Source organism: Apus apus, chromosome 6 (assembly GCF_020740795.1).
Source record: "Apus apus isolate bApuApu2 chromosome 6, bApuApu2.pri.cur, whole genome shotgun sequence".
Classification (NCBI taxonomy): domain Eukaryota; kingdom Metazoa; phylum Chordata; class Aves; order Apodiformes; family Apodidae; genus Apus; species Apus apus.
The window spans coordinates 13,308,100-13,331,317 of NC_067287.1; the positions used below are offsets into that span (position 1 = coordinate 13,308,100).

The following is a 23,218-nucleotide window of genomic DNA, read 5'->3' on the forward strand; positions in this document are numbered from 1 at the left end:
TCTTTAACATGTTCATTGTTGCACTTACTTTCCTTGTCATTCTGTCAAAGATATTCTATCAGAGTATCAATGGTACTTATACAGACAATCCACAAAAAATTGCATTAAAACATACTCTTAAAAAATAACAACAAAAAAACCCAAACAACAAAAAAACCCTCAGAAACCTTATAAGAGAAAATATTCATTTTTATATATAATAGCACAGCACCAGCAGTCAGGATTTGACAAAGTCAGTCAATATCTTCTGCTGTAAATCCTTACATGTGCTGCTGATGTAATTTTGCTATTTCTTTTTCAAAGTCTTGAGGCTGGCTAGGGATGAAAGAATAGTCTGAGAGGTAGCCTGGCAAGTTTTCTGAATGGTTGTAGTCTCCCAGCTCGGCTAAAATATTAAAAAGAGAAGTTATTGTTTATCACTGATGTACTTGGCATTGTGCAATGCCCCCAAATTCACAAGAATCTGCTCCCACATACTTTATGATCTACAGCAAAGAAAAACAGAGAAGGCATTTGAACTCCCCTTTCCTTCTTGAATAAACAGTGACATTCTCAATTAATACTGTGGGGATCATTTTAAAAGAGCTTTGAGCACGTATAAAGTACTTAGATTTTAATACACAAATCATTTCATAAATGCTGTAATAATGTCTAGGCACTAATAAATGTACTTCAGGATATTTGATTTATTCTTTGCTTATAGTTACACAATATATATACCTTTAACACTACAACTGCTATTTCTTCATTAAGATCTGCAAAACCCACCAACTAATTCTGTACCAAGATATATTTAGAAGCATTAGGAAAATACTGTTTTGCACATTAAATTGTATGTATGTAAAAAAAGATGCATATATACATCTACAGTGAAAGTACGTTACTTGAAACTACTAAAAAGTGCATCTACGTAGCTCCTAACACTTTCTTGAAATTATAGAAAAAAATTAAAAACATTATTGTCAGAATAAAAAAAAATACAAAAAACATTTGCTAAAAATACAGGCTTTAAGGCTTTCTAACAACAATAAAAAAATTCAGATTTAAGTATCTGCAATCCATATAACAGATGTGCAGTGAGAATAAGTAACATAATGGGAAAACTGGGAAGTTCACAGAAACCCAGCAGGACATGGGGTCTTGGGCAGGCCCACTGACACTTGAATGGGACATGGAGGAACTGACAACAAGGATGAAGGCATCCACAGAGTGAGAGGATAAGCAAGGGAAGGGAGGGTAGAGAAATAGTCGGGGTACTCGTATCGCCAGAAACAGATCCCACTTTCAATTAAAAAAAAAATTGAAAAATGGGCCAGGTTTTCTCAAAGAGTGCATGCCTTGCTAAAATCCCCTGCATAGAATACAGGACTGCAACATCTAGGTCTGCCATTTATTTACCTGTATTTATAAAAAATCCCAAGAGTGAAACCCAGGGAGGGTTTAGTAACAGGCATGCAGAGAAAATTATTAGACACTGAATAACTTCAGGGCAGAGGGATCTCACATATAAATTTAACTACAATGCACTGTGGATACCCAGCAATTCTACAATATTTGAAAAGTAAACATATTGCATTCTCATACGCTGAGAATGTGGTAAACTTTTCATACTGCCTGCTTCATTATCAAATACTTCATCTCTTCTACAGCAAATCCCCAAGGCCTGGCAGCACTTGCAGTACAGATCTATTTCCAAGTAGCTGGAGTTTGGGAGGTCTGTTTAAGAGTACTTGCTCTATTCACTGGTCTGGAGAAAGATGACCACTTATTAGTGGTCATACATAATAAACATTATATTAACACTTCTGTATGTCTTCTCCCCTGAAACATTAACATGGACACTGTTTCTCTGATACATACCAAGTATACATAATACTAAATGCTGATAAAAGTATCTTTAATAGTAGCAAAACACTTGAATATAGATGGATATATCAGGGTGGTTCATAATATTGAATTTCTGTCAATCACAAATTTCAAGAACTAAGTGCTCAGCAGTCTCTTAGTTGGCTGGTGGTTGTGTTTTGGGTTGTTGGTTTGGTTTTTTTCACTGAACAATTTGAGTTTATGGAGGAAAATGAGGAGAGAGGAACAGAACTAAATCTAAGTATTCAAGACTTATCTATTCACTGGATGACTTAAAATTCACAACATCGGTATTGAACTTTTTGGCCAGATATGACCACAATTCCTTTTTCCACATCTATCTGAAGGTTCGGTGTATAGTATATTAAAAAAAATGTTTAGGTGCCTACAAAACTCCCTAGTATCATTCTCAAGAAAAAAACTAAAGCCACACTTCAGGATATAACAAAATACAAGAAGGTTATTTTGGGAAGTTTTTTAACTTCATGGGTTTAAAGAAGAAAAGCAGAGAGCACTACCAGTATTTTTTTTTCATATCTAATTCAGCAAAACCTGCTGGGGAAGAAAACCCAACCAACTGTAATTCCTTAATCCTGAGAAAAGTAGAATCATGTCCACAAACATCACAATTTAATGCTATACAAACTACATACTTTAGATACTAATCCATACTATTTTTATGTATTTCAGTACTAACATGTACACGGATACTAATTATACTTACATTGAACAGCAAAGGAAGCCAGAAGAGCAGCAGTATTATAAGGACAGGGCAATCTGTTTTGTTTTGTTTTTAAAATGAGAAACAAATAACATTATATATTTCATATGAAATTTGGTTATTTTGAAAAGCCTAATCTTTCACAGTCTATGAACAAATTGGACAGATTATTATAAACACTTCTACTTGCACAAACAGTAATTTATTCTAAATATGTTTGGTTTTTTTCAGGTAAAATCCCTCACCGTTAACTTTTTATCAACCAAAGTTGAATTTAATGTTTAGCACAACAAAACGGTCTTACCTTCCAGTAAGAATGTCCTGTTTAAGTTGCAAAAAATACTGGTACCTTTTTTTAAAAAAGCAAGAAAAAATACTACAATTAAAAATATTATTATTCTTTAATAATTTTCATCTTTAATGCATTTTGCTTTCAGTTAGTGCAAAACTAAATCTTTACATTTTGCATGCTATTTTTTAAACTCTAATGGAAAAGAAATTACACTGAGATTAGTAAAACAGTACAACTTTGTAAATTAAACTAGTTACAGGCTATGAAGTTACAGAACATATTTCACTAAAAGGCTGCAAAGGTCACATTCTACCTGCTTTATTTTCCAGTATTTATGTTGAACTTGAAGTTTAAAAACCGTCATGATAGAATGAGTGTGAACAAAGGAACTACTCAATATGGCAACGAAAAGCTGAAGTTTGCATCTGTGTATATTCTTACCTTAATAAGAATTATTTTTGCTTCAGGTAGATAAAATTCATTTATTCTCATTAAATATTTGATATCACTCTGTTTTCATTTAAATTAATTACTCTCAGTATTATGAAGTTACATTCTTAAATAAAAGTTCTGGATTCTATTATGTCAAACACCTTCCCACTGACTTCCCTTTAACTTTTTAAGTTTTCTTTCGTTATGATATGAGAAGAGCTTGTTTTAGAAATGTAGCTAGTCTTCCTATGCCCACTCCTTCAAGTCAGGGAGGAGTTGGAAACAGCAAAAGGAATAGATCAACACTTAAAAACAAAAACTATTTTCCGCCAAAGAGTGGCAGCAGAAACACCATTACTTAAAAACCCCAATGAACCTGAAACTGCAAACAGATTTCCCTCTAAATTACTTCCTTTGTTTCTCCAACAAAACCCAAATATTTTGTTTATGTCTCAGAATGAATCTTTCGTTCAATCTATTTCCTTCATATTTCACTGAAAGCTTTTGGACAATTTCGAAGTATAAATGTTTATGACAAGTGGCAAAAAATTCCTGCTGTAAGCCTCCACTAACACAGACACTGAAGTGGGATAAAAAACAACATGTACCAAGAGGGCAGGATGTCAGCACAAGCTTGAACTTTCAGCAAAACCCCCTTCTAAAAGGGCATAAAAGCAGCTGTAGAACTAACGCTCTTATGCTTTTTTAATTAAAAAAACCCAACTCACTAAGTGGAAAATTTAAACATAATTCCTGCTTTCTTATAAATGTATTCTGTTTTGGGACATTCTACATTACTATTATTTAAAAAAATAACCTAGTTTCCTTCTTGTAGTTCTGATTTAAAAGTACAGTCAGCCATACCCACTCATAAACACTCAAAATTACTTACAAAAAATACCTAGATTGACTGAAACCAAACATTAAATATTTCCAAATATTAAGCTGCAGTAAAAAATTAAAACCAAAATGTATCACTTTGTTACACATAATACAACTTCCGATTATTGTTCTCATAACTCTCATTTTCATAATTTATCTAGGAAGAGGTGTCCCTGCCCATGCAGGGTGATTGGAACTAGATGATCTTTAAGGTTCTTTCCAGCTCAAACCATTCTATGATCCTCTATGATTCCTCTCATATTAGGAAAGACTGAGAGAGCTGGGACTCTTTAGCCTGGAGGAGGCTGAGGAGAGACCTTATTAATGCCTCTAAGTATCTAATGGGTGGATGCAAGGAGGATGGAGCCAGACTCTTTTCAGCAGTTCCCAGTGACAGAACAAGGGGCAACAGGCACAAACCGGAACAGAGAAAGTTCCACTTAAGTACAAGAAAGAACCTCTTAACTACCAAGGTGACAAAGCACTGGAACAGGCTGCCCAGGGAGGTTGTGGAGTCTCCTCTGGAGATAAAGACCTGCCTGGATGCAGTCCTAGGTAACGTGCTCTAGGGGATCCTGCTTTAAGCAGGGGAGTTGGATTAGATGATCTCTGGAGGTGCCTTCTGACTCTGACAATTCTGTGATTCTATGAACTGTGCAATTTTCAGAAAGTGGATTAAATACCACTTTAAGACTTCCACAAACATTTACAAATACACACAGAAATCCAGACCCTTACAAGCTAAGTATAGTGGCAACATTAAACATTTCACACTTGAAATCAAACAAGGGAAAACACTTCCAAACTGATAAGCAAAAGTATCAGCTCATGTTCTCAACTCCTACAAAACCCCAAAGTTTTTTAACTGACCAGAATGGCAAGAAGCTTAGTTTACAGGTATTGACCTCAAGAAGATGAAACTTAAGACGTTAGCCAACCCTTAGAGATCCCAAAATATGTTTTAATTTTACACCTTAAAATCCCTACTGAAACAGAAATAGACACAGAAAAAGCAAAATTTCTTAACTGTTTAAAAAAGCAATAAACAACAAATTAAATCTATATAATAAAGAATATGCTTCAACATGCTTAACATGAGCACCTATTCACATAAACTGAACAACTCAATTTTTCCTGCTTTTTCTGTTAACATGGCTGCAAAAACGTAGGTCAAAAACATTCTCTATGTGCAGCTGCACCTTTATTTCATTTTACTTTTTTGGTGTAATTTCATGGTACCTAAGGGACCTCATGATTAAGGAACAGCAAGCAGAGTTGATTTTCTGGCCACTGTTTTCAGCAAACTGAAGTTAATTGCTTGTTAGCGTGAAAGCTTCTTATATTATCGAGCAAAATGGGAAATCAACAGAAGCTTTAGCATTGTAGATGTGAAAAAGCCTGCACGACAAAGTCAGTTGAAACAGTGAAGGTGGCATTGCATGACAATGTTTTCATCTTCCTTTTATTTCTATATCTAGAAAAGGGTAAGACAGAGTTACTGCTAACTGAAGTCAACTTAATAAGCAAGTCCTTCTGCCCTGAGCTGAACTAATGAAGCTCCATTTCCTACCAAGACAAGTTCCTAAAGCTGAACTCTCCAACACAAGCTGTGCTCCCACTGACCTTTCCTGACCCAAGGTATTCACACCCTGACCCCCTCACACCACTTCTCAGAGGTCTAAGACACAAGCTTGCACTGAACCTTTCCCTGACATGTATTTGTACTGCCTCACCTAGATACAGGAATCATACATTACTTCTCATCTAAAAGGATGCTGTATTTATAGCTTCATATTTACAACGGAACATGTAAACTGTTCTCTCTTTACTGTTTACTTCATATTGATCAACTTTTTTTTCCATCTCCTTAGGAATATTACATATTCTCCTTTAATGCAAATAACATATTTGTCATTATTCAGATACAGTAAATTGCCAGGTTTTTTTTCAGAGTAAATATTTCAATAAAACAAAGCCTGATCTAGGATCTCTGAGACTCATTTTAGTAAATTCTGTCTGTATAGCTGTGTGTAAAATTTTGTCCAAAATACAAAAAAAACACCAGACGAAATTATGAGCAAATGTGAACCCAAATTTTCAGTTTTGTACATTTCTAAAGCTATGCTTAATAATTTAGATCTTGTTTTTTGAATGGGTCTGACCTGTTTTCAGAATGGCTGACATCCAAAAATCCCAATCTGTCAAATCATGCTGCTTATGTAGAGGACCAGAACTCAATTAAGAATATTGAAAATTTGATATTATTTCTTCAGGGACTAATTGCAACTCACAAACCTCCTATCTTAATTCACACTGAGCATTTTCTTCAACAGACTTCCAACACACTTATCAAAAAAAGTTTACATGCTTCAAGCTAGGACTACAACCATACAAACAGAGATTAATTTTATTAGTGGCAAGCAGAAAACTGGGGAGGGTGGTGGAGTGGGAATCAAGAAAAAAAAAGGCAGAAAGCTCAGGAATTTTTCAGTCACAAAGAGGAACACAAGTAAGGATAAAATTAAATTTGTACTCATAGGTAAATAGTGATATTAAGTTTTTCCTCTCTTCTCTATTTTCTCTTTTATCTGTCTACTTGGTAGTATTTTCTTCATGTAGTTACTTCACTTTGCATACAAATTTGTAAATTTATTCACAGAGGCTTTTTGTTATATTGATTTGGTGCAACTGCATAGTTCATATCTGTAATTATTAGGCAAAAATTAGAAGCCTGAACATATGACACAAAAATTATTTTAAAGAAAATTTCCATGCTATGCCTTGAAAAATTATGGATCATTTTCCATTTAAAAATAGGCCTACTAGAAAAATGTTTCATTGATAATATAAGTACACCTACCTTGTATATTCTTCTTGGAGCTTGTTTGGGTCACCTACAAAAAACTTCACTCTGAAGTTTAAACTGTGAGGTGATCCTCCTACAGTCAAGAAAAGTTATTTCTAATTAATCAGAGTACTCTGGAAAAAGAGCATAATAATAATGTATGAATTGCCCAAATACATACATGTACTCACTTTTTAATTGTTTCCTGATCGGTTTGTTTGGATCCAACCACCTCTGGAAAAAGACAAATTGTAACACCAACTTTAGAGTAAAGAAAAAAGTACAAATTATATAGCCTTATATATCAAGTTGCCTTTCTTTTTACTTGGTCTTTTATCAAAATGTCTTGCTGGCATACAAAACCTTCTTACTGATTCTAGAAAGACACCAAAATAATCCCTTCAAAGGGAAGTATGGCTCTCTGAAAAGCCCTGCCAGTTGCTTAAACCACTGCCCACCAGAAACCCAGCAGACTCTGCACATAGTTCAGCTAACTTCTATATTTATCTTTGTTACAAATGTTGCTCGATTCCTCATCCTGCCTTGCCACGCAAGCCCACAAGCCTCAAGAAATGGTTCTATGGCTGCAGTTCCTACAAAGTGCTAGAGACCTAACCCTCTATGGCAGGTAACTACTTCACATTTATCACAGGGCTTTTTATTTTTTTCATGTGAGGGAAGAGGAAGCAACCACACAGAAGTAACCTGAGCAATCTGACACATACTATGGATTTGAAGTTAGTTCTGAGTAATTTTATTAATTGAGAATAACAAAAAAATATTACTACATCCAAATGCTGCATCCTTTTAGTAGATGACTTAAGAGGAACTAAAAACACTGATATACTTTAAAGGGTGTGATTATTTTAAAAAAAGCCTCACACAGGATCAATTAACTCTTAAAAGAATAAATGTAAATTCTTAAGAAGGACTCTCCAGACAGGAATATATTAATTTTATATAAGAATCTTCAAAAGATGATGAAAAATACTCAAAAATACATCCAAATCTTTAATCAAGGGGTTATGATCCAATATACCTCATAAATACACAGATCTGACTAATAATCCTCTGATTTTTTTTTTTTTTTTTCTTGAGGGAAGCACTGTTTGAGATTAGAGTTAATCCAGAAAACTCGATATTGAAATGCCTGGCAGAAGAGTTTGCCTTTACATTTCCTTTAGTTGGAAAGATCAGTTTGGTAGGTACTAGAATAGCTCAAAATACAGAACAGTAACTTTTTTTTAACCATATTTAACAGGCAGTATCCATGCTTTCAAGTGATACCAATGGAACCAAATACAAAAGGTGACTTGCTCTCTGGAAAACTACAGTGGTTTAAACCACTTAATATTGTAAAGAAGCCGAAGAGGACAGGATTTATGTAAAAGTACCAGAACTTCATGAATCAACATACTGCTAGCAAAACATGTTATCCCATTTACATCCCAGTAAGTCTGAGAGGCAGGTAGATTTGGGGATCCATGAAATTTCTAACCCAAGCTCCTCAGAGAGTAATTTCTGTATTCTCTAAAAGTACATTTCTTATCCCAGCTGAAAATAATCACGCAGTCTAGAAACAGATATAATAAACCAAGCAATATCCTTTTAAGATACTATTTCATAATCAGAGATCTCAACATTTTACTCCAAACTTGCAACTATTAACATTTAGTTTTATAGTAACGATAAGGTGACACTGACACACTCAAATGACACAGCTGGAGAAGATGTCACAATATTGTAATGGCTTCTATTTACTTCCCTTTACAGTAACAGAGCACAGTGATGAAAGTGATTATTATTTATAAAACTGTATTTATAAAACAGAGTCAACTTACAGGATTATCAGTAGATTCATCAGCCAACTGTAAACCAAAGTAATCTCTCTCTGTCAAATCGAGATGCTTGAAGACTACATCCAATAGAACTTGTCCCTGATCATGTTTCTGCAGAGAAGAAATACACTTCTTGCTTCATGAACAAATACATAATCAGACACAGACTTCAGGCAGGCAGAGCCCATACCTTCTTTCACATGTGCCCTAGAAGTCTAAATGTTAAATATCGCTAAGCATATCCCAGAACCACTATTTTCAACAAACATTACCTCTTTTTGAAATATACATAAGGAATTATTTTTCTTCATCATTTTCTGACAATAAGAATTTATCATTTCTCAGATAGTTACATAATTCCTGAAAGCCATTCAGTAGTCAAATTTTGTTTTTAAAAGGAGTACTGGAGGGAAAAAAAAAAAAAAAAGACAAAAAAAAGGCTGGAATTTGAAAAATAACTTTGTGGCCTTGTTTGGGCCACTGAACTTAAAAGTATATGTCTATACAAGTTATTCTTACTTATTTTATCAGAAAACCTACTCCTGAACATAATTGAACTAGCATATTGAAAAAGTTTCCAAAGTTAAGTGGCACAGACAGTCAAAGCAGCCAAATATCTGAGAAGTGTCATTCAAATGCATTCTCTCAAATTAACTGAATAACAGCAACACTGCTTTTCAGAGACAAGTGAAGAAACAATTTCTACTACAGTGACACTTATCTGCTAAATCATATAAAAAGAAACTGTGGTTGTTGGTCCCTTGCAATTTTTTGCCAACACAGTAACTGAAATGTTGAGTGTGCCATTATGACTGGACTCAATAAATACATTTGGTAAAATCTGAAGGGAGTTTCCCAAAGAACTTAAAGTGTCATAGCTTCTTGCAGTACAAAAGATGAGGAAAAATTCTGCAAGAACAACTGTCAAACAAGAGAAATTATGGAAGAGATGAGTGACATTTTCCACCCAGATTTCCTACTTCTCTGGCACCAAGTAAGCTTCTAATAATCTTCTAGGTGCCAAGTATTATTGATCCTTCAGTGATTTGATACATCTTGCCTAGTTTACTGTAGGCAAGAAGTTTTTCCTAAGTTTTAAAATCAAAAAAATGCTGTTCTCCCAAATGACCTCACTTCTCAGAGATTATACAACAGTTTACTTTTGCAGCTGTTAAAAGAGAAGTATATAACAAAAAGGTCAAAAGAAGGTTGCAAGAATTTCATTCATACAGAAGAAAAATCAAAGTGCAGTCAGACATTTGTTAACATCTAAGAGGGTCCTACCAAAATTCATTTTTCTATTCAGCTGAAATTACACTTAAGTTGAGCAAGCTGTCAAGACCATTTAATGGGAGCTAAAAGCTCCAAGAAGTTTGATAATTTATTTCCTAATAATAAAAGTAAAATAGAAAATAATAACCCACAAATTATACTTGAAAAGAACCCAGCAGGAAAATCATAACCACAGCTCACTGTATTTAAGTTAAAATAACACAAGGCATATATTTCTGGTCCCATATCAATCTGGCTAATTTGAAGTGATCTAAATACAGCTATATTTATTTTGAAATAGCATCTTACTTAAAAAAAAAACAACAACACAAAACAAAAAACAACACAAAACACCAAGAAAATTTCTTGATGTTTGACAAAATTAACAGCCAGTAGGAGCACCATTGTTAAAAAGTTCACTACTGACAAAATTGCTTTCCAGTAACTAAAAACAAGCAAAGAAAAAACAAAACAGGTGTTAACATAATAAATACACAGCAATATAAATGCATAGGGCAACTTTTATGTACAATCCAAAAATAGCTGCTTTCATTTTTACTAAATTAGGAGTTTCTGATACATTTTGAAATAAACCAGTAATCAGAACAACATTTTCAGCAAATAAAACTAATTTTAAAATTACATAGCGACACTAATTGCTTCTTGGCATTTTTCCCCCTTGTAGATTTAAATCAGAACTCAAACTAAGAGCTATCAGAAACGGGAGACTCTTTGGAACACTAGCTTAGGCTTATATTTACCACAGCTGCCATGTTACATCTTCAAATACTAATAAGCAGATAGCAATTCTGTAGCTTTTTTCCAATCTAAACTTGAGAATTTGTATTGTTTCTTAAATATTTGAAGTTTCTTAACAGAAAAGCTTAGACTTGCTGATCAATTTGAATTTAGTAACACAAAGCCTAATTTCACGACCACAAGGAAGGTATTTCTCCTGCAACAGAGCAGCAGATTTGGTAAGAGAAGGCGAGTTTCAACATGAAACATTTGTTTTGATCACAATGTTTTACTCTCAGTGCAAAATAAAGATAAGCATCTAGCAAAACCAGACCTCAACTTAACCCATCTCTGATATTTATATAACTATGTTGCAGCTTGCCAGAGCAGGGGAAGGTCACAATCCTGGCTGTTGTGAAAGGTCCAAAATATTTGTAATACTATCATAACAATTTAATAGAAGCCATAAATTATAAAAAGTATGATAAGAAGTTTCTACTTCTGTTTTTTTGTTCATTTTGGTTTTGTCTGTTTGGTATTTTTTAATAAAAAACCAAAACCAATAAATGTGGATTAGCATCAAATGTGCTTTACTCCTACAGATAAACAAGGAATACTAGAAAAATATATGAAAAATAGGAATTAGCAAACATAAAACTGCAGTAGTTAGACGCAACGTACCAACATTTTTTCTGAACTGGAATATTAGAATCTTATGTGTACTTCTTACAAGTCATTACTGGAGACAAAATGTACAAAATTTGGTATCAACACTAGATATCAATATATTAACTGCACTTTATGCACTCTCTGTCATCCAGTGACTAACATCTAGTACCACTACATATACACATATTAATTTCTAATAGGAAAATGGTTGTTAGCTATTTACAAACATCCACATTTAAAAATTTAGGAAAATATCCACAACTGCATCGGTTTAATGTCTGCTTACCAACTACCACCACAATCTTCACAATTTATACTCATGACATTTTGGCCTTGTTGCTGGTCTACAAAACTGGCTGCATCTAAAGAAAACACCAGGAGATATTGCTGCTGTGTCAGTCCAAGCTATTTTAGACTTCTGATGACAGAGGGAGGAGGATGACAAGTTGTGGTCTGTCCTGGAAGGGATCAGAAGACTGCTGATCACAGGTCTGCAGGAGGCTACACTGCTCCTTCACTAACAACAACACTGGAACCTCTCCTCTCACAGCTCACTATAATACTTGGTGCTGCAACTCAAACAAGCACATCCCCAGATGGCCAACACTGAACTACTGTTTTCCTTTCAGTTGTCAGATTATGTGAGCTTTTCAAGAAGTTATTTTGCTTTAAGAAAAAACTTTCCAAGCAGGTTTGTTTTTGTGGGTTTTTTGTTTGGTTTTGTTGGGTTTTTTTGGTCAAAGAAAAAAGGGAAACAAGTAATGCTGAAGATTAAATTATTGATTTAGCATGACCTCTGTATTTATGTACTGACTGTACGGTATTCAGGGAATACAATTAAGTCAGTGTGGAAAACATACAATTTGAGGTATTTAAACCATTAATTAAACCCAATTAAAGCAATCTGAACTGAAGAAGCAGGTTTAAGGTAATGCAAATCATCCTGATAGCATTATTAACTCAAGTCAGCCTCACTTCTTCCAGCTCTGCTGTCTATGAAGTATGCTTTCCAGGGTCAAAATAGGAGCTCTTCTTTTGGTAAGCATTTTATAAGAAAGGATTTCTACTCTTCAAATATGTACACAGGTTATGTTCAACTGATTCTTCTGCCTTCAACCAAAATAACCTCTGTCTGACTCTAATCCACAGGGATTATTTTATTTGATTTGTTACGCTCTATACAAGGTAAGGCTTAGCACAAAGAATGCCTATTTTGAAGATCAATGGAAAAGGCTGGTTGAAATGTGAATTTGGAAAATGTCACATAAATCATCGAGAGACATTGTCTGTGATCAGTACTTTGCTGTTGTAGAAGGAACAGCATTTGAATACCTTCTTATTAATACAGCACTGCATACTCCAGATGATTAAGCTTTATAGTCATCAGCATACAGAACACCAGGAGAAAAAAAACCTGTCTAATTTATTTGATGTTATCTTTGTTCTTCCCATTTTGAAAATAATTCCATAAATATTTATTGCCAAGTGTTGGGCCAACCACAATAAAGCAAAACACAGCTATAAACCCTGAAACACTGTACACCGTGCAGGTTAGCATATATTTGCTGCAATTAAATATCTTATTACTGCCTATTTTTTAAAAAAACAGATTGAGACTAAGAATCGAGATCAAAACGTTGAGCACCGAGGGACTTTTATTCCCTAAGCTCAGTTTTAATGGACAAACCCGCAGGCTGATCTATATAAGCAGTAAAGTGTGATCCATGCAAACTAAAATATTTAGTACACCAGGGAGATGGGGAGGATGTATTACATACATTTTATTTGGGAGAGACTGAATAGACCTTTGAGGATTCATAACTAACTCGTGATTCTACTCTAGAGAGGCACCAGCATTCTCTTCTAACAACAGCTTCTGAACACCTAGATCAAGAAGAAGCATAAACTTCCATACCTATTGTACAGCTACTATTCCTTATTCTAGCCAACTCTTATAAAAAAACCAAAAAACTACACAACAGATATTTTAATGGAAAACTCAGGCACCTGAAAGGACAAAACCCAACATTCATAACTTCTCATGCACTTTTTAATGCTCGGTCTCTGACTACATTCTACACTTAATGCTTTTTGGCATGCAGTATAGCCGTGTTAGAAAGGATGAGAAGATAAGAGACGTAGAAAAGAAATGGAATATTTTATAGAAAAAGAGAAAAGTTATGTAGGAGAAATTATCCCAGAAAGCACATGAGGCTTGACATTGATAACTTAAAGCCTTTGTTGGCCCCTTCCCAGCTCCATAACCCAAAATCCCTACCCTTAAACTCTCCAAAGTCCTGAAATATTCCTCTGAGCTATTCCTGAATAGCTCCTGAATATACTACAACACCACCTTAAGAGAACATCTCAAAACCTTCTATCTTGATTGAAAAATCTAAACCAAATAACCATCAAGTCTACCTCTAAATCTTAAGCCATTTGACACTGGATCCTTACAAGTTTTTCCTAGATAAGAGATTTTGCTTCTCTGACAAGCTGCAAAGGCTCCAACCATCTGATTACAGAATAGAGAAATGCAACTGCCGTCACAAATCTTCCCTAAAACAGTAAAATATATCAACATCTTCGCTAAACCCTGGATATCAGAATACTCATCATCTCTATAGCTTATTAAGTAAAAGCTGAGTTCTCCTGCCCCAGGACACCCCACGGCTTTTTTCCTGTTTAGTTCTGGTTCTTCTCACACAAAAAATAATTTTAAATGCTTTAATGTTTTCTTGTGAAGTCCTTGCCTGCTGTTTGTGATGTTTTTTTCCTTAACAAGTTAAAAGAAATGCTTGCACTTGTGTGCATACATGCACAAGATCAATTCCAATATACAACTTTAGCCCACGAAGAAAATTACTAGAAATGAACCATGCTTTGTGTATTCAGTTTTGAAATGAAGACCTGTTAGTACTATAGAGGATGCCAGAATGACTAAGTTCACAGTGACTTAGTGCTTACATGTACAAGCATGCCTGCCTGAACACAACTTTCCCTTCTATTCTGTACTTAACACTATTTTGAAATTCAAACTCTAGCCATACAAGTCCAGCAAAGCAAAGCAAGCTCGGCGATACTGATTTGTAATAAGCAAACTACTTACATTAACTCTGAAAGCTTGTACAGTGTTATCCAGGAGAAGAACGTTGCAGACCACCTCCGTATGCTGCCTGTCTCGTGCCAGCTCAGATGCTCGTACATTGTAGGTTCTGCCAGCAGGCAATCGGAAACGTGCGGTCATTACTGTCCACACAGGGTCTTCAGGCAAAAAAGAGACAAATGAAAAAAGTATCAGAAAGTGAAAATGCAAAAATGTCATACTACAACAGAAGGTCAACACACAGCAAGTCCATTGTTAAAAAAATTTCACCACAGACAAAAGAAAACTGGTAAGCAAATTAATGGTATCAAAGAGTAACACAATGTCTTAAAAACCTACAACACCACCTTACTCCAAAATACTCAGTTGTTTAATTTCTGTCCATTGTTCACTCACTCCCTACTTTAAGGTTGTTCCGTGGGCTTGGGATTTTGCCTTTTTTTTTTTCCTCTCTCTTCTCTTCAGTTTTTCAATTATTAAGAAAAGCATTTTCACTTCAAAAAGCATTGTAATTGCTGGGCATCATGACTACTAGGCTCCCAATATTAAAGACAATTAAATAATTGATTTCAGTGCAAAACAGAGAAGAAAAAATGCTTACACAAAGCTTTAAAGAAAATGCAGAAAGAAAAGAGTACAGTAAATACACACAGATTGTGATGCATTACTTTGCAAAGCTTGTGCGTTCACTGTGTAATCATCATAGACATGAGAATACATAGCAATAACAAAAACATTAGCTTTTTTTATTTTTAAAATCAAAGCATTAATATAAAACGGTTTGTAAAACTAAATCTTTTGCCTAGGTCAACTGTATTTAGTTTGGAAGAACAATTTCCATTCTCAAAATAAGGAACAGTAACCAAAAGAAGACTACATGCTACACTAAGGGCAGATAAACGCAAGAGTTGAAATGTGATTTTCACTTTTCAAAACTAAGATTGTAATGACTACCCCACAACCCCAGTCCAACAAAGTACTTATGTGCACACCTCATGCTATTAGTCCTATCCAAATATAATAGTTACTTTCTTAAGTACTTTGCAGGATCAGGGCCTGTGATTCACTTAATTACACACTCGGCAAACTATTTCTACATCCTCTGACAAGGGCGTAAGCAAACACAAAGTTTCATAACTTAGGTTGAGAATATATTGAGATAAAAAAATACCTTTAGAAGTAGTACAATAAAGCAGATATTCTTAAAACTGAATGTAAAACAACTGATTTTCCTTACTCTGTGAAGCTTTAAGACTTAAAAAATGTTTATATGTTTACTTCCTATTTAGAGAGGGGTGGGTGTGTATCATGATAAAAAAAGGAGAATGTAAACATCTCAGATGTGATTAGTGGGATTTCCTGGATCATAAGATACACACAAACAAATAGGGCTAACAAGTAAAAGATCAATCCCCTCCTACCTAGTTGATAGCTTAGATACTTAGGTCCTCATGGGAAAGTGGAAGACCAAGATCCAAGCTGCCTGTATCAGGAAAGGCCAGGAATTTGCAGTTTAACCTTCTTCCCATCTCCTGCAGAAAACCTCCTGAGTGCCTACCCTAAAAATCCCTGAGGTATTTTTGCTTTTCGGGAGTATGTTTTCAGCTGTTTCAGCGTGACCATGCACCTCTGACTTAAGAAGAATCTTTTTGATGATAATCCATCCTTGCATAATACTTCAGTTTTGACTTAACCAGCATTTTCAAATTAAAAAGTCCTCATTTCCTTACTAGACAGCTTTTTTTTTTGACTACTCAGTCACTCTAGCTTCATAACTGCAATGCTGTATTCATGCAGAATTACAGCAAGTTTATTTTTCTTTTGCAAAACCAACATGACAACTGAGAAAGGATAAAGGATAAACCCATCAGCTGGCAAGCTGCACTCGTGACTCTTAATGATAGAATAATGAAAAATCACGTTGCAAACATTTAATCACCAAAAAGCCCAACATGAAAGTTCTCATCTGACAACTCCCCATCAAGAGGCTGCTTCCGCTAGGCCTTGTACAAGTCTCAAAAATAAAAGGCAGGAGAAAATCTTTGACGGAGAAAAACAAGTAACTGAACCTCCACACCAGCAATCTGAGCCATGACCATAACATTTCACAAACAGTATTTGATGTCACACAGACAATCTAAAAGTCAACCACCTTACTAGTCATAATGGCTTAAAGATCAGCATCTTTATCAGTGCAGCTACACAACCAGTAACCACAGCCAAGACCTCAGAGTAGCATTTGCCTGTGAGCTTAATCAAAGGCTTCAGAAAAGCATGCAATTTGATTAAAAGCAATTTATCCATACCATATCCATACTAAAAACACCCTTTGAGAGGCATATTTTACAAGGATTTGCATAAATGAAAACCATGACACAGTGAGGGTTATCAGAGTCCTTTCCTATGAATACCAACAACAGTGCACAAAGTAGAACTGTTTGGTTTCCAAGTAAGCATTGCAGTCCTCACAAAACCATTTGGTTGTGACCTAGAAGGGTCTAACTCAACAATTCACAACCTTGCAGCAGAAAAGAGATCTGTTCAAGGCCAGAAACCATCATGCCTTAACAAAACAAAAAGACAAATCTCACCTTTGCCTCCTGTCCTCTCCCCTATTTTGTCTTATTTCCTGACCAAACTGACAGTAGTTATTACTTCCTCACCACTACCTTAAACTAGACAGAAGACTTCTGGGTTTCACACACAGCAACAAACTGACAAGAGTGAACAAGAATATCTGCCCTCAGTGATATTCTCAAAATCCTTCAATATCAAGCAGCCAATTACCTTGTCCTTCAATAGGTCCAACCTGTAGACCCAGCAAGGTACTTAATGTAATACACTTGACCTTCACACCAACCAACCAAAAAAAATTAATAGTCACAGAGAGTGATTCAAGTGTTTCTCAATGTACATAAATGTAACATTCACATTCAAGAAAGAAGGCACTGTATATTATCAGTTTGCTAAGGAAACAGGACCAGTTATTTTGGGTCAGAACAACAGTGCATCTAGCTTGCAGACCTCAAGAGCAATGCCTTCTCACTCTCTTTAAGGGAGGAAGAAATTAATAGGACAGACACGTAAAGGTATTTCTCACATACTACTCCACAGTCTGGAGTTCAGCATTATCCTGGTGTAGAGCTCATATTCCCACCATGCTGGGTATCAGTCTTCATGAACATTTTCTTCACGGACTTAGGAAACCATGCTTTGAACTTTCAGCTTGGGCAATGAAGCATTATATTCCATGTCCCACATACAACATATAGTAACCTGAACAGCCATCTTGTAGTAGACAAGTTTCTTCCATGAAACTAAGAAGCTTTTGCAACTACAAACTACAGTTTTACAACAAAGTGTATAACTAAAATCCTGAAATACTTCTACAAAATGGAAATATAATAGCAGTGCAAGTAATAGAAAAGGAAGATGACAAAAGACAGACTATTTTCTGCAAAGCACAGCTGAAGTTATCCTTCCCTCACACGTCAGCAAAGATGCTATGAAAGTCTCTATGGACTATGTTAGAGCATTTTACCATTGCACGCTCTCTCAAAAATACTTCTATGACCTGCCAGGGCTACTACATATAACTGCTTTGTGGCCAATCACGACCCATATTTACACACCCATCAGCATATGCACATACAAAAAGGACACAACTGTTAAAGCCCATGCAGACCCTGCAGTTACTGGTCTTACTGTGACACACTTGTTTTACAATACAATTGGTCCCAAACTGTATTCATACTGTCTTTACTACTCCTTGCTTCCAGAAATATATGCACCAAGAACACAGACAATATTATTTCTCTTGATCAGGTCTTGCCATTCTTGCTATGCATTTTGAAAACATACTAGCAAAACAGTGACATGGGTAGCTACTGCTTATAAGCAGTATCATAACCGTTCCCAGCAAATACTGATACATAAAATGAAAAAACTGAAAAATTCAGCTATGCTGGTTGCAAACTTCTGAAATGAAAAAACATTTTAGCTAAAGATAGTATGGAACAAATAAAGGGCTTAATTCAAGCTCCAACGTAAAACCTGCAGCCCCAAAATAAATACGAGTAAAGACAAAGCATAAGACTCAACCAAAAAAGTTTGAGAACAACTGGCTTACACAGCAGGTTAATGTAATCAAGGTATTACTGTGTGTGCATATCCATGTCACAGATGGCACTATGGACACCTAGGCTAAAAATCTTTCTTTATATGGATTATTTAAATTGAATTTAAGTTGGATTAATCTTTGCATATGAAGGCTTCTGCTTATAATTTTTCGGTGTCTTCTGCTAAACATGTAATATTTAGACACTTGAATTAATAACTCAAAGTACATGCTGCTACAGTAACTGGAGAAGCACAGAACTTGTGCAATGAAACTCGACTTACCTCTCAAGTTATGGAGGGAGTAAGTTGAACATTTCCTGCCTGAGCTCAGGTTTCAAGTGATGAAGCAATTCTAGGGAGTGTTCCCTATCAAAGGGCAGAACATTCCTGTGATACTGGCTTGGTTAGGGCATTAAAGAACATACAGAAGCTTCACAAGTGAATTTTCAGCATCCTTTATCCTTTCATGTACAAGTATGCAGTAAAAGGGCAATGTGATTGGGGTTACAGTAAACTGAGCAACTGTAAGCAGCTTAATAAATACACAGTTGCTTAACAAGGTAATTAACTGCAATTTAATTTATCCAAGAGTGCTATTGATTTACTTCAAGTCAGTGAAGAGTTATTTTAAAGAGAGTCTGGATCAGGTACTGTACACAAAGACAACCACCTTAGCACAGTACAGTATTTGTATGGGCATGAAAAGACATCCAGAATTTCATTTTTCATGGTTAATCTAAAGCAGCAAAGAAGCTAATGCATTGCCAGATTTCCATTTACTTAGAAGCTGGTATTCTAGCAACCCAGAAGACATCTATTTCCACTGTGGCCCACCTACTGATTTGGCCCAATGTAGTAACATGAATTTTCTACAAGAAGTAGAAAGAAAAGTAGGCCAGACTCATAGAAAACCCACATTCTCCTAATATGAGGTACCTTGAATACATTAAATAGAATACAGACCTCAAGGTTACCAAAATTATCCACAAGAATTAGGAGAAAATAAAAACTATTAGAAGTAAAAAGAACATTTTTAAGCTTTAAACAGAGTAATACAACCTACCAATCCATCTACATATACCTTTACTTAAAACATGTGATACTGTATTACTATGTTTTAACCAAAATCAGTTTGAACATCCATTGATTGTGCACAATTCTGAGGGAATTCCACAATTTTTCAACATATAAAAGTTCACATTTTCATCTGTTCTGAAAGCTTTCAGCAATTCTGATGTAGTACAGAGCTTCAGGACATTCCTTATAAAATCAGAATAGAACTGTATTTTCTTTTAAGTGAATCAACCCATGCACTACAATCCTGAACTACATCCAACAATTCATGCTTCATTTCTTCGTGCTTTTTGCTGACCAAACAATGGGAAGTATCCATAACTCCTGAAAGTTGATACACAACCTTTGGGTCATTTCACTTTGTTGTCACAAGGTGCGAAGGCTCAAGCTACACTTCTAGCCAGGCAACAGCATAATGAATGATGCTGAGCTCTATTAAAAATCTTCTGTTTCTTTTGTAAGTTCATTAATTATCTGTAACATATTAGTTAATCAAATTCATTCTGCTTAAGGAAAATAATATACTCTGGTAAAGCTATTATATGGCCACTTATTAAACTCTTCCTAAAACTTCCACTAAAGAAGAGGGATAAAGTGTTTGTCCTGTTGACAAACTACTGTGACTGCACAATGTCATTACAAGCACAATTCCTTCAGTGCTACTATATTCCCAAAGTGTTGTCAAAGAGCATCAGGTATAAGGAGACACTGTCATTGGAAGTTAGGAGGGTAGTTTCCAAAAACTCAGCAACTTCTCTTCAATAGTGAGTAAGCAAGTTGTCCTTTTGCTAACCCAGGTACCTGCATGGGGCTGGTGGGGCTGGCCCCTACTCAGTCAGGGCTTCCTGTAACCCCCTCCCCCCCGCTTTTTTTTTTTTGGTGGTTGTGTTTTTTTGGGGTTTTTTTTGGTTAGTTACAGCCTGGCCCTGAGCACCCTCCCCATTTCACATGCAAAAACTGGTACACCACATCTAATCTCCAGCTGCTTTTATACATTCCCTCAAGACTTCTGTTATCTGGAAGCACTCTGAGCTGCTTGATTAAATCCCTCACAGACACAAGAGCTGTAGAACAGCAAAAGAAATTCCTATCTCTAAGTATTTCACTCCTGAGAGCAACAAAGAGCAACACACATGCCCACAAAACATCCATCACCTCACCTGCATTTCAATTAATGTTACTTCCTCAATCCTCAACTACATCAAGAGCCAAATCTAACACAAAAAGCATTAATTCTTAAAGTAGATTGGACAGTTTCTGAAAATGCTGGGCCTGAAGTTCAGCAGCTGAGAGAGAAGTTGAATTTAGCCTTTCTCCTCCACCATTAGCTCCTCCTATACACAAGCCACTATCAGAGAATTAATATTCTATCCAGTTATTCAGGTAAGCTTCTAAAACTATTAATTCATCTCGTTTTATGCACACGACATATTTCACAGGCTTGGCTGTGGATTTCAGTACAGGCTCGACATCTAAATTAATAATTACTCTCAGTTTAAAAATTACTTGAGGACTTCTTTTTAGAAGTCCTTTTTCTTAATCAAAGACCTCCTTCAGTCATGCTTTTCATCTAATTCTTTGGATAGGGATTTCAAATTTGAACAACTGCTGTGTGGTACCAAGCAAGATTTTCACTGCTATAAATCACATAATTACTAATAGAGACAAAAGGTTAAAGGCAAAACAACTTGCTCTGTCACTGCTAGAATTTCATGCTTTCCAACATAAAAATAAAGCGTGTTCGATCTCTCTATACAGGACAGTGGCCGATCTGTTTGTTAGAGAAAGCAGGACAACGTATAGCAGGACAATATATACCAGGACTATAGCAATCTACTATTTCATCTGAAAAATAAACTGTTTCCACGATTTGACAATTCCCTGCCTTTCTCCTCCCTTCCCCCAAGAACCAGAGCATAGCAAATAGAAAAGTCTATTACAAATGTCACTTCTATTTAATCATCAATACTCATGATGCTTGAACTGTATGCACAACACTCCAAAAAGCCTTTCAGAAATTCAGCTGCTCCCTTTCTCTGCTTTGGGTCTGAATTATGACAGTGCCAGAAAGTCTGGTATCTGCTTTTCTTCACTCCTATACATAACATTTCAGGAAACACAAAAACAGCAAGAAAAAATTCATTAGTTTGAGATGTTAATACTTAGTGGCACAGTTTAGAAGTAACACTAATAAAAAAGTGGTTCTTAGAAACCATGCCATCTACACTGCCAACTATTTTTAATCTTAAACCTTTATGTCCTCCCTTTCTATGCCCAGTCAGTTTTCACATGAAGAAATTAAGTCTTTCATCTTCACTATCCAGGACTCTAGATTAGATAAAGCCTGACAAAAGGTTTTTGAAAGAAAAAAAAAAACAACAGGAAAAAAGACAAATAGACTTGTGAACACAGATTCTAAGCAGCTCAAACTGGTTCATTTTAAGCTCATTTTCAAGTTTCAAATTTATTCTTAGTGAATATCTGTTCATACCACATGACAACTGGCAGGCTGAGTAATTCCTGGATTTCCATAGAACACCCTTTTATCATAAATCTTTTTTGTAATTTTTGGACCAGTTTTTGAGATGGGGAACTGAGCTTCAGAGTGGTTGAAGAAATGCACCCAATACACTAGAAGTCTGCAGCTAAGATCCAGAATTAAAATAGTCAAGATTTTTTTGTGTGTTGTGGGGGTTTTGTTTATTTTTATTTGTTTGCTTGGGGTTTTGTTTGTTTCTTGTTGTTATTGTTTTGCTTGTTGGGGTTTTTTTCTATCTTATCCTACTTCAGCAGGTTCAACCTGCTTCCTTTTTCACTGCAACAGTCTTCATATAGATCAGTGTGAACTGATGCAAAGACAACAGAAAACCTTCCAGCCAGCTCCTGCCAGCTAAAGGCTAAGTAGTCACTGACCTGATGATAACACTACTTCTGAAGAGTCAGGACTTTTGCATCACTTCCAAATTATGCAAGAAAAATGTCCACAGTCCACATGTTTTTAGGAAAAGGCTTTATATAGAGTATGTATGATTATTTACAACAAACACATCTGTCCCACAGGTGACACCCTGAATCCACAGTCGGACTTCAAACATGATACAAATCTGGGCAGCCACATTGTTTCGGACCTGGAGACCTTTTATGTGCAGGTGATTGATACTCAGGAGTAAGGGAAGTTTTATGAGCAGTCACACACACTTGAAAAAGATGTGTCAGGTTCACATGAAGTTTCAGAGATTATTTTGAGCCTAAGTCCATATAGTTTCTATAGGATAGCAATATACTCATACACAAAGAAATCAGAAAAAAAAACCACCTATCCTTCTATTAGGCAATAAACTATAATTGATCATCTGGAGTCACC

General features: G+C 35.5%; 1 protein-coding gene across 2 annotated transcripts in view; it reads right to left on the bottom strand.

The window, feature by feature from the left end:
- PTPN4 (protein tyrosine phosphatase non-receptor type 4) overlaps positions 1–23,218 on the bottom strand; it is a 104,863-nt gene that overhangs the window by 49,624 nt on the left and 32,021 nt on the right. For both annotated transcript variants that reach the window (XR_007889963.1, XM_051624231.1), the window contains exons 2-8: positions 14,665–14,819; positions 8,880–8,987; positions 7,230–7,272; positions 7,054–7,132; positions 2,892–2,936; positions 2,591–2,643; positions 265–385 (exon numbers count right to left, since the gene is read on the bottom strand). Coding sequence is in view for 1 of the 2 variants with exons in the window: in XM_051624231.1 (XP_051480191.1) it covers positions 265–385; positions 2,591–2,643; positions 2,892–2,936; positions 7,054–7,132; positions 7,230–7,272; positions 8,880–8,987; positions 14,665–14,802 (587 nt within the window). In the remaining variant the exon portion in view is untranslated. The remainder of the gene's footprint in view (positions 1–264; positions 386–2,590; positions 2,644–2,891; positions 2,937–7,053; positions 7,133–7,229; positions 7,273–8,879; positions 8,988–14,664; positions 14,820–23,218) is intronic.